General features: G+C 39.8%; 1 protein-coding gene across 2 annotated transcripts in view; it reads right to left on the bottom strand.

Annotated features, from left to right (window-relative positions):
* GPD2 (glycerol-3-phosphate dehydrogenase 2) overlaps positions 1-12,985 on the bottom strand; it is a 64,069-nt gene that overhangs the window by 15,256 nt on the left and 35,828 nt on the right. For both annotated transcript variants that reach the window (XM_037398017.1, XM_037398018.1), the window contains exons 7-8: positions 5,158-5,322; positions 4,253-4,397 (exon numbers count right to left, since the gene is read on the bottom strand). In XM_037398017.1, coding sequence (XP_037253914.1) covers positions 4,253-4,397; positions 5,158-5,322 — 310 coding nt within the window. The remainder of the gene's footprint in view (positions 1-4,252; positions 4,398-5,157; positions 5,323-12,985) is intronic.

Consider the following 12,985-nt stretch of genomic DNA (forward strand, 5'->3'; position numbering starts at 1 on the left):
AATCCCAATGACTTCTACACCCTGTATTCACAAAGAATGTAGGGCAGGAGGGGGCGAGCGTTAGCAACGGACAGAAAAAGTAAAGAAAATAAGAGAACAGCAACAGTGAAATCATAAGCATTATGAGTACATTTGAACCCTAAACTTCCAGTGATACCACAGCCCGAGTTTGTTAACCACCTGCCACTTCAACAGGGATGAGCACCCACAGACTCCTGAGGGATTCTGACCAAGAATTATACTCTGAATGCTCCCCGCTCTTGCATTCCTGAATGGGGAATCGTGTTTTGAGGAAAAAAAAAAGACAAAAGAGACACTAACTGGATACTGCTATTCAGAGATTTTTCATTTGTTTATGCCAGTACTACAAACAGAATGATTCAGTAAAATGAAGAAAAAACTGTAATTCTTCGTACAGGAAAATTTATGTATCAATGTTTTCTGGTATAACATCAAAACCAAAAATAATCCTCAGGTACAAAACCATTTATCCTCATGAATTATTAAATAGCTCTGCTTACATTTCAGAAAACAAAAGGCTTCTATAGACATTTCAAAGTAAACAGCTTTTATATATGAAAACATTTAAGTTGCCCCTTTTTTTGTTCATTTTCATTCAAAGGAAAGATGTGGACTTCCCTTTCAGGTGCTGGAAGTCCTTGTAAAAACATTTGCAGTCTGTTTAGCAGTCTTCAGGTTTTGCATCTGTTTCTGATAATGGAAGGAGGCTATAGGAGGTACATGGAAGGAGGATGGGGGGGTATGTCAGTGGTGGTAAGGACCATCAGAGGGGAATAATTCAATGGACTCAAATAACTAGTAACAGAATAAGCTGAAGGCAGACAAAGACCTGCTTGGATATCAATTACCTATTCAAGAGAGCCACAAGCTGAATCACTGAATATTTTGTTTTTAGGAAGTCTGAACTGATTACTGAAGGTAAGTTTTCAATATCTGGAAAGGCTAGAAGAGAAGCTGAAAATTTTATACATAGCATGTATATTAGAACTTTTTTAAATGATATTTATAGACAGCTTAAGCATACAGTTGGAGAAGTACAATTTAATAGGGGAAGTCAACACAGATTTGTGAAAGGTAAATCGCGTCAGACAAATGATTACTTTTTAAAATGAAAAAGCTATTGATTTAGAGACAGAGAAAACTAGAGATTTAATATACAGTATCAGAATATTCAGAAAACTTAAAAAAAGTTGTACTTTGAGAAAATGTCTAATGTGATTTTGTAAAAGCTGTTAAAAATAAGGAAGAGAAACAAGTAAAGACTTAAAACTAAGTTTCACCGCAACACCTATGGACTGAAGTGTTTTCCATCAGATTACACAGCAAATGATAAGAAAGGATGAAACAGTTTTCCATGTGATGATTAACTTACTGAATTAATGACTACCAGCTGTCCTGGTAAGCGCTCTCAATTTCCTATTACTATGCTTGTTTCATCTTATATAAATAACTGAAGAGCCACTAAAAAAAATGTAAAATAAGGTGCTTCCCATCAAAAAGAAGCATCCTAATACCTAAATACTGGCTGTTCTGGAATGTCTCTAGAGTCATGCCACTACACACCAAGAATAATTCTGAAACAACACATTTTTATAAGACATGAATTCTTATGATTACAGAATGGATGCGAGCTACAGCAATATCAGCCATTGCAAGATTTCTCTAGTAATTTTGAAAGACTATAAAGACTACTAACATGGGTAAGTTCAGGATTGTAAACTCTAATATGAGGTATAAATTAATGTCTTTACACGGAAATAAGAGTAGCAAATGGTCTTGGAGTATAATACAGATGGCTCTGAAGTGACTGTCAGCAAAACAAACATCAAGGTACCCAGCCTAACGATAAAGCAAGAGTATGATATTTAAGAATTGACTGAAAACAACTACTTTTTAAAAAGCCTCCTTTCCTAAAAAAAAATGCAGTTAAATTGGGCAATATATGTCGAACATATGAGAAATCAGGAAGAAATCTTGGAAAGAGATGACTGAAGTATACATAGAACGTAAGAAGCTATAGACTACTGAACTAGACAAGATGATTCAGCTGAAGGACAGATCTGAACTCTTGAGCTTGAAGTCAGTACATGGTTCATTCCTAGACATTAAATATGGCATTTTACAGAGCAGACCAGATACACGGAAACCTCTAGTTGAAGAAGCATTTGACCAAAGCACCACAAATGCAGTTAAAGAACAAAAAAGTATCTTTTCGTAGAGTAGAACTAAGGTTTAACACACAAGTTTACCTGGAATCTGGAATGCAGAGCAGAGAGGAAAATTCAAGACAGACATAAACCATCTGAAATTTGGCAGAAAGAAGGGGAAAAAAGTACTGCATTCATAGACGCATTTCAGGCAGGAAGCCTATCTGAACAAATGCAGCCAAAATCCTGTCATTTTAGCAGATAACATACTTAAACAATAGGGAGTGAAAGAGACTTGCATAGCTACTAGAATAGACATGCACGTACTAAAAATAGAATTAATGGGAGGAGGAATAGTGGGACTATTAAGGAAGAACCTAAATGAGTAAGAAACCCATGGGAAACGAATGCATTAGGTTAGCATCAGTTTTACAAAACTTTAACTATGTTTATATATAAAAACCTCTACCTGTTAAAAAAATGTTCATTTGGGTAAGCATGGGCCAAAATTCTATAAAAGATTTACCACAAGGCAAATGGACACACTGAAATTACAATCTTTGTTTGTTGAGGAATATTCCTTGGCACCAGAAGACCTGATACAACTAAGATTAAATAACACAAGTATTTTCTATTTAGCAGACAGCTCCTTGGTTTAAGCTATCCCACTTCAAGGAAATTCAGTACAGTTTTATCTAATCAGCTGTTCTGTGGAGGCAGTATGTGGGTAGATACTATTTTACAAGAAAAGTAATGCCCACATGCTGACATACACAGGGGAACAAGGAGAACAAGAATTCTCTGTAATTCCAATTAAAATTATTAAGTTATTACAGAATAAATAAATTAGAGCCCTCATACATATCAAGCCATCTTCAACTTTGAATTTACAAAGTGAGTCAAAGTCTTAAACCTTTACATGTTTTTGCTGTAGGGCCATAAAATCAATCACACATGCCCTTCTCATAGTATATGAGCAAACCAGGATTACAACCCATTTCCCCACGCTGCTAGTGCTTTACAGCTGCTATCAGGCCATTTTCCCATTTTTCATGTGGAAAGACACCAAAACCCAAAAAAGGAACAGCATGCAAGAGTGATCTTACACTAGGCCAAAACCACCTCGATTTTACAGTCTATGGTCATGCCCTGTTGGGACAGCTCCAGCAAAAGCCACCATGTTGTGCACTGAAAGTCTAAATTCATATTCACAGAGGAGTGCAATGATGATACGGAAGGCATTATTGTAAAGTGCACTGTATCAACAGAATTGGGATAAGTCTATAAATGTGAATTTCCATTAGGATGCTAATGACTTCAGAAACCAAAGGTAATATTTGAGTTTCAACTGACATAGCTTATGTGGTAGAAAGGGATTTGGTTCTGTACAGCAAATAAGGAAAGAGAGCGCTCTCAGAGTGCCACGGGAACCTCTTCTGCAACAAGGGCAGCAGAGGGAGGCAAGTCCTTTCCACCAAAACAACCATGGGTGTGTGTCCACCGCAGTGTCAGAATCTAATCATGTTATTTTGAACTACTCATTACAGTGCTTACGTGCTGCATTCATACTTGCTACAAGTGGAGTCGTAATGTGGCAGGGTATAGTGGCAGAGTGTCATTGCACAGACAGCTTTGTATTTAATAGGACAAGAGTTTTTTTATGAAGGTGGCAACCCCTCCGGAAGGTTTCATATGCTTTTTTGTTTTCTTAAGGTGGGGGTGAACAAGCAGTCAGCACACTCATCTCAAACTCATTATCAAAAAAGGTGCCTTTCACAAGTCTGTTGTAGATGCTTTGCCTAAACACCCTTCTGCTTCAGCGCAAGTTCTGCCTTGGTGAGTTTTAACTAAGAACTACAAGGTCTCAGCATTTTCTGAATATGTGAAACTGTTCTTCTAATAGGCACAGTGCCAGAATCCTCTTTTTAAAAATAAATAGATAGATAGATAGATAAATAAATAAATAAATAGAGAATTGTTCATCCAAAACTACCGTAAAACCCACAAATGCATCTCTGCAAGCTTATTTATTACAGGCACCGTCAGAGATTGTTACAAATGGTTTCGGCTTTGAATATCGTTACCTGTAATAACCAGGCATCACAATATGCACGCCTGCACTTGGCTGACAGATGTTTGGTACTTCCTGATCATCCATTTTGCGCACAGAGTCTGTGAAAGGTCCTGTAGCATTGATAACACATTTGGCTTTGACATCAAATTCCTGCCCTGTGAAAGAAAACAGTATCAATCACATACACCATTTGTTTTCCTGCTCACTGACACTCACTATTATTAATCTATCTACGAACTTAACCTACTGTAAAGTATATCGTGCTTGTCTGAACAGAACAGCTGGAATGGTTTTTAAAAATTAACAAAGCTTTCATGTAACACCAGATTTGAAAGAAAATGTTTTGCAGTGAAACACCATCTTATCTGTAAAGGCAGAAGAAGATAGACTGGGTGGGAGAAGTTCAGCTGAAATCTGCCTCTCAAACAAGAGATTTCAGTCTCAACCTGTAGACTCGGTAAATGGGATTATTACTGTACAGCACGTAGCATTTTACAATATCATCTTTGCTTGACAGAAGGGTTTGGATGTAAAGCTTAGTCTACTCTGCCAAAACACTAGGATTTGAGTGAAAAATCTGACAGAAGTTAAACATGATTGACACTAATGGTATGCCACTGCACTCTGGGAAGATGGCTCCTTTGTCGGTTCATTGATATTTACAAACAGCAGTGTTCCCCACTCCTCTCTTGTTTCGTTATCTCTGTGTTTCTCTAACGAAAAGAGTACGGTCTCCTCAAGGGCTGCACTTTCTATTCAGCTGTGGCACAGTACAACCCACCGCAGGTTGCTTCCACCCGCCGAGCAGGGTGATGCAGATGGAAGGGCATGCAGTGCTGCACCGCTCGCCGACCGACCAGCGAAGGTGGGCAGGCGGCTGCCTTTGGGTCCCCGCGCTGCTGGGAAGGCACCCACCTGTTAGGACGTCCCTGCAGCGTACCCCACACACGCGCTCCTTCCCGCTGGCCGGGTCTGTCGTCTTGAGCAAGCGCAGCACTTCAGCGTAATTGGCCGTGGCAGCGCCGTACCTGGCAGCAGTGAGGGCAATGGCGAGGTTCATCCGTGCATCGTTGTGCTGTCCTGCAGCGGGGACGGGACCAGAGGAAGGACACCAGTCACCTCCAGCCATGGACTTGTGGTATGGAAGCGTGTCAGAACCGATCTGTCACATCTGTCCCTGTCACACTGAATAGGCGTGATGGCTGCTCGCATCTAACGAGAATTATTTAAAGATACATTCCCTCTGCTGTGCTGGAGCATCCGACCGCTGTACGGGAAGCAACACACCCAGCTGCGTTACCCACACGGGCCTCTGTAGCACCTGAGACTATGAGACCATACAACACGCCACAGCCTTTGCATGTTACGAAACTGAAAACTAGCACTCAATCGCCTGCAAATTAGGAGCAGACAAATCGCTTTTTTCTTTATCTCTTCCTACGCAATCATGCTGTAATTCTGTAACTGTATCTAAGCATTCGTTTGACAGTCCAACCAGTATTAATCAACAATTCCTACTAGCAAGTGTACCACACAACATTCAACATCCAAGAAACAACCTTCCAGAGACTGTGCCAAATTACCAGCTTCCTGTAACTTTTTTTCTTGTATATGCATTTTAACTTCCCAACATAAAACATAAAAGCATCAAAAAAAGAGAAATAAGTAGACAAGAATTAATGAAGGATCCTTAACATATATCATTAAAGATTTATTACTGAAATTCCCTCGTTAAAGAAGACCAAGAGAGAGGCGGAGGGACCACGAGGGGAAGATGATTAATTACTCTGAAATACTGGCTTCACCTGAGACTTTTGCTATTTATTATTGCCACTGAAGTTAGAAGTCCTGGATGTTGGCTAGAAAGAATTACTATACATTGAAGGGGCCAGGCTCTGTGTGTCCTGAATAATTAATTTACAAGAGGGCTAAACTTCCTGAGGTACGGTTCACTTCCCCACGTGTTTGGACCACTTCTATCAAAGATAATACTGATAAAGTGATAAATTTGTAATAGATATTGTAGTTGATTTATGTTGCCAGCATTCCCAACATTTAGTATAAATGGTTTATGTAAAGTTTGGTCCTTCTGATTCTGCCTGTGCAATCTCAAACCACTGCGCAAATAATCTGTTCCTAGCTAAAAGGGCAAAGTTATAAAGATGGGATCAATGGCCTCAAAGGTGCCACCTCCCCTCCCCAAACTTCTCATTCTAACACAGCCGAGACCATACAGTGCAATCAGTCTTCAACTACAAGAAAAAAAAGTTATGCGAGGCGTACAGAAACAGTAACATGATAAAGCACCGATGAAGAAACAAATAGTAACTTCAATTCAACTAAGCAAACAATGCCCAGAATAAACTGCAAAAAAGAACAGCAGAACAACTGAGCAAGATGTCAAGAAAAGTTGGGGATGCTCCATCACACAAGATGCATAAGACTAAACAACCATCTGTCAGAAGTGGCAGGCAAATCATTAAATAAATGCATCAACATTTACGTTGCAGTAGCATCAGGGAATGGATAAAATGACCTCACGACAGTTACCTCAAACCTTAACGTTTTAGTGCAAGGTTGAGAGAATGTACATCTCATATACAGAGGGAGAAAAAAAGACAAAGAACAGTGACAAGCTGCATTACAGTAGCTGCTTCTATGTAAAGCAGAATACAGCACAGATTCTAAAGTAATCCAGGCCATGCTCCTCCAGCCTGAAGTCGAAGGCTTTTGGAAGTGCAGTGTTCCAAAGACACTCCTCTTTATCGTGGTGCTTGATTTGGGGGACCACCTGACCCACAGGATACTGCAAGTCTTGGCTTCACAGGACAAGAAACCCGTCACAAACCAGCAATGCCACCCTCAAACAAGTGAGGTCTATGCATAAATGAAACCCTGAAGTACCCGTGTCTGTGTGGTAAGATTTATTTTTTTATTGTAGGAGGACTACAAGGCCAAGAGGGTTTCCTTACTATTTCTTGATCCTCCATCAATATGTTTTTGCCATCTGTGCATAAAGTGGTACTCGATACAACTTGGTCATCTCTGGCTAATACAGGGTGTGGGTTCATCACACAAAAGCAGCACAATTTGCAGCATTAGCCAATATTAGTTTTGGTCTATAGGAAGTCTTACTGTTTAAATTTTGCAAGCTTGCCTCTTCCCAGTTTTGTGACTTATTTGGCCAGACCCAAAGCAATCCAGAGAAGCCAATCAGCAGAATAAATCACGTAGAAACAGGTATAATTTCTAAAAAAAACCCCAAACATCTAAGGAACAATTGTTTATTAAGCTCCAAATCCAAGAGCTGCTCAGCATTTTCTTGAAACTCCTAACACTCATAATGTCAGTGAGCTAAGCGCATGTCTGGTGCATTTCAGGTTTTGGACCACTGTGTTCAAGAAAACGTTTTCAGGCTTCTCTGAAACTCTCATTCATTTTCCCCTCATTATTCTGATGTGAGAAATCCCTTGCTATTACTCAATTCTCAGCTGTCCAAAAAGAACTCTGAATGCCTATGTAATGTGTTTGCAGGGAGAGGACTGGGAAATAACCAGTTCCTGATTAACTACACATCTAGAAAAACCACTGGCTTCAGAGTGATGTGGTCTACAGTGTGGAGTCCTAGAGTATTTCATAGTATAAACAGCAGAGATCTGTAGAGGTCTAGATTTGAAAGAAATGAAGAATGACTTACTGGCCCAGAAATTTATCATCTGTGGAGAATAATACTGCGTTTGGTAGAGATGGGGTAACAGTACAAAAGTTTTTTTATACAGGAACAGCTATTTGGTTGGGTTGTGTTTTTTAAACCCTCCAACTCACATGTGCACATTTTCCCCCAGACAATTACATTAAGATCCTCCACCTTGTATGCAACTGTCATTTTTTCTCAAAGTCTGAAGAAGCAGTTGCTGTTCTTCCATGCACGCCCCCCATCCTAAAGGTACCACAGTCAGATCAGTTCTTATTACAGCACTATTCACAGTTGACAAAGCATATTTTCTGCTGATTAAAAGCAACAGTCAGTATTTACATGTGTGCCAGTTTGGAATCAGGAATGTTTATTTCAAGGAGATTGGTACGTGTCCTGGTACTTAAATGATCCTTTCTGCTCTAGAGAGAAATAGAAAGATGAAGCAAAGCAAAGATTCTGCATCTCAACCTTTCTGACTTTTCAGTTAAACACTATTCTCCCCACAGATCCTCCAAACCCAAAATAAAAGCATCTCCAAGCTTAGCTTCCTCCAGAACAGCCACATAAAGCTTTCTGGACACGAGCACTATGACCATTTTCAGAAGATGCCCAGGGCACTCAAGGCTAGTTGTGTGATAAATAGCAAGGCAACCAAAAGCTCCTGTGGAAGGTCCTGAATTACCTACTCAGGACAGCTCTGCATCCATTGTCCTTCACAGCAGCCACTGGTGCTCCAAAGCAAAACAACAAAAATAATTACTCCCCCTTGCTACCAGCAGTAAACCCTCTATGATAACATGGGTTTCTTTCCCAAATTTTGTAAGTCAGAAAGTTATAACAGAATGGCTAAGCTAAATTAATTTGGCATCTTTTTTCCATAAATGAGTAGGCTCCTGCATATCTCATAACTAACCTGTAGGCAATATAGTGAAATTATAATTATGACATTCACCAACAGCAGATGTTCATAAACACCCTGCCCTGGAGAGGTCACTGCTGCTTCAGTCCTGTTGCCCAAGGGCTAGTTTTGAAAGCACTTGTTTGTAGTATGCGTGTCAGTTGTCAGCTGGATGCATCTCAATGGTGGTGCGAAAGGCAGTCATACCTCAGCATCTTTGGAAGAAGCGTCCAAGAGCCAACTGATGGAACATGCTGAGTTTTCTTTACAACTTCTCCCACGACAGGTCTCAAAAATAAGAGGATGTTTAAACCCCTTAGTTATTTCTAGCAAGAAAAATTGAAAGAATCATCCATCTCATTATTCATTATTGTCATCTGCTTGTAATACAGTAACAATGGAGTAATACTTTGATTTGTATTAAGGGCAGTCAACCTAGCTTTTAATGAAATGCTGGCCTAAGTGCTTTCACCAAATTAACACTGAATCCTCTTTAAAAAATCCCTTATTCTTAGAAGGCATACTGCTGAAGACATTTAGTGTGCAAAGACATTTTGTGTAAGTGTGTCCTACATCATGGTGAAACCAACAGTGATGCCATTTGGTTTATAATTTCTTTTTTGTGTAATTTAGGAAAATTCTATTTTCATTCCTTAGTAGCAAATGTTGTACTTCTTCAAAGACGAACAGACAATGCTTCCGTTGGCACTAAAAGAATCCTCCCACAGAGTGCACATAGTGTACATTCAATTTTATTTTTATCAATGCTGAGCCACTGCCAGTAGTGGTAACAAAGCCCACAGACTGTAGAAATTTGTTTGTGACTGATGCAGTAGAGTTGTGTGAAAACCACAGTATTAATAAGGCACTCTGGTAGTTCTAGTATATTCTGTCCTGTGTCACACTCTGACACCTATTATGCTTACACCAATTCCTGCTTTCTCTGTTGCAACTCTATTCAGTTGAAGATCAACAGCACAGAGTAGCCAGTGACTGTATCTTTTTTTAAAAAGCTGGAAGCTCTTTTAATCCTAAGAGGGTAGCTTTTGTTCATTATAAACTTTTAATGATATAAATATATATATATATATATAAATAAATACATACTTATATTTATACTTCACTACTGAGTATACTTGCTGTGTGACAATTAGTCTTGAAATAATGCACGTAAGCAACTGCCACAAACATGGCTTTGGCTCCTACTGCAATGGCACAGCTGTAATATGTGGGTTTGCAAACTTCTTGCTTTAAAGAGCAGGCTGGTCCCTGCAACAGACATGAAAGCCTTCTCACCTTTCCACAATTTACAGTCTTTTCTGATTAGGCATATCTAGTTATTGCTGTGGAGGTCAAGTTTAATGGAGAGTTGGAAATTAGCCATGCAAAAAACTATATGACAGTCTTAATGAACATTCAAGAGGGCAGATCCTTCCATAGAACCACCTACCAGGCTTCTTTTGAAAGGAAAAATACATTAACAGAAATACTTGAATGATACAACTAGGCCCACAGTACGGTCACAATTCTATATCCCTACATAATGCAGCCGTACAAATAAGCAGGTGTGGGGTTTTTGTCTTCTTTTAAAAAGCTGAGGGGATAAAGGCAAAATAAATACTTGCAAATTAATCTCTTGCATGTACGTTGCTCCTTTACTGACACCAGTGAGCTCCACTTACTTAGCTAGAATACTCAGCTGCAACTCATGAGGCAGTCACTTGGATTTGGAACATACCCAAAAACCTATCACTCAGCATCAAGACAAAGATATTACTGGATCACCGCAATGACACCCATTGTCCCCAAAAGCACGGATATCCTAAAAGCTATGTTAAAACTATATTTCTGTACCTGTACGTTATATTCTCACAGCAGCCTTGCACTAGATAATTGCGTGCATATAGTGAAGAAAAGCAATGCACAAAGTCAAGTAATTTCACGTGCATGGAAGTTTTCTTGCTGTGTATATGCAAACTTTACCAAAACCCTACCAAGTTTAAGGCTAATGAGCGATAATTATACATTACTATAGATAACTAAGTTACCAGGACTACCCGTTATCCTCTAATTTTTAAATAAGTGCTTAATTGCATGAACAGTTTTATTACAAGCATTAAAACAGGAACTCAACATCTGTTGTACATATGGAAATCAGTTACATCCAAGTTTAGGCATTATGAATCAGCTGGAGTGACTCAAAATTGTTCCAGACTTCTCTGAGAAAGAAGTCAGCAAGTTCTTTTCCCCAAACATAAGTAGAGTAAGGTCAGAGGTAAACATCGAATTTGACTTGTGAGTCACAAGTCATTAAAAATGCCCTCAGACCTGAACTATTTCTTGCTCTCTGAATCACATGAAACTTAAGTCAAAAATTCACTGAAAACTAACAGACTTTCTAGGATACGTAGCAAGCACACATTTGTTCTTGGACTGCTTCAGAGGGAAGAGCCTTCTGACTCAGTTAAATCAGTTCCATCACACCCACATATAACAACACAGCAATATCACACCAGACTGTTAATAAGTGTCATACAAATCATGTATAAATTGAATTCTGCTTTCCACAGTGATATCCGTGCTGCTGAAATATGGCCCAACCAGGTGGGAAGAATGATACAGAGCTAAATATGCACTTTGCACCGGAAAGAACCACACACCCCACATATTTTAGGTCTTACAGATCTGCCCTGAGATGCAGGTATTTTCAGCCCTCACTCTGTAGGAGCTTTAATGGAAAGGAAAGCCTTCTCACAGGTAAATTTATGGTAACATTCAAGCTCAGATTTGACACATCAAGTTTAAATAATCCAGTAGCAGTCATTTTAAATAATTTCTGCTTCCTCCATTTAGCACCATCTTAGGCCACAAGAAATAAACTTCCCTTTTCCTCCGAGCCATAGAGGTGAAGAGGTAACCATCAGCATCTGACTTCTAGGTTCTGCTCCTCAAGGGTCTGAAAGAACTAATGCCCATTTACCAGTAACAGCTACATTTATCAAACCTTAACACACACAGCTTGAGAGCACACTGCAGAGACCACCCAAGGTGCAATGTAACCACTATTTTACAAGACAAGCTTAGGGAACTTAAGAAAGTCAAGATTATATTCATCAACCAAGATTAAAGGAATGAAGGAACCTATGACCAAACAAATTGCGTGTATGGATAAAAACAAGCAAGATCACAATGAAGATTAGGAAATGAAAGTATGATACATTCCAACTTACATACAGAATTATAAACAAATGAGTAACACAAGCAAGAGACTGGAAGTCCATAAAAGCTTTTTTAAAAAACAACAACAACAACAAAAACAAAAAAAAAAAACAAAACAAAAACTAAAAACCACAACACCCTGAGAATGTCTGTCTAATCAAGTCTACTGCCAAGTTACAGTACAGAAGCTAAAACTTGTACGGAAACTAAGATATCAGAATACAAAAATAAGCTGCAATATCCAGGCACATCAAGTGAAAGACAAAATTTGGAATTACTGTTCTGTGCTACTGCTTTATAATTATGTTGTTTCCCACTTCTTTTGTATCAGCCTTCAACTTGTCACTACAATCATATTGCAATGTCAGTGTAAGTAAAAGCACAGTGTTAAAATGAAACTAAACATTGTCACTGTCAGTTTATGGAAACCACGCTAAAATGTCACCGTGCACAACTGTCACAGCAGTTCTGCTGCGGCCATGCCACCGTGCCAGAAAGAAACGTGATGATGTCAACAGAGCTCACTGCGTACCCGCATGGCACAAGAGCTGACTAGTACTCCCAGCGCTCACGTTAACAGCCTAAATTTGGGGCAAACTTAACTTTGAGGCAAAGTTTGCTTTGCACACCGCAGTAGCTATTTTTTAAGCCTAAACAAAGCAGCGATCGGTTTGTCAGCTATCACATGCTGTGTTCAGCAGGTGGGACACACATGAGACCGGCCAGGGGTGGGGGGGACCAGCCAGGGAGCAAGAAGTCACGGGAGGGCCAGAGTGCTGTGCCAGAGCTGGGCAGAGGCAGTGAAGCCGCCAAGGGCAGGGACGTGGCACGCTGCAAGTGCCCGGGACAGGCAGGCAGGTGCCAGCTGGAAGGGATCTCCTGCACCAAGCGGAGAGCAGGCAGGGCTGCCACGGGGGGAGGGATCCACC

Source organism: Falco rusticolus, chromosome 8 (genome assembly GCF_015220075.1).
Source record: "Falco rusticolus isolate bFalRus1 chromosome 8, bFalRus1.pri, whole genome shotgun sequence".
NCBI classification, from domain to species: domain Eukaryota; kingdom Metazoa; phylum Chordata; class Aves; order Falconiformes; family Falconidae; genus Falco; species Falco rusticolus.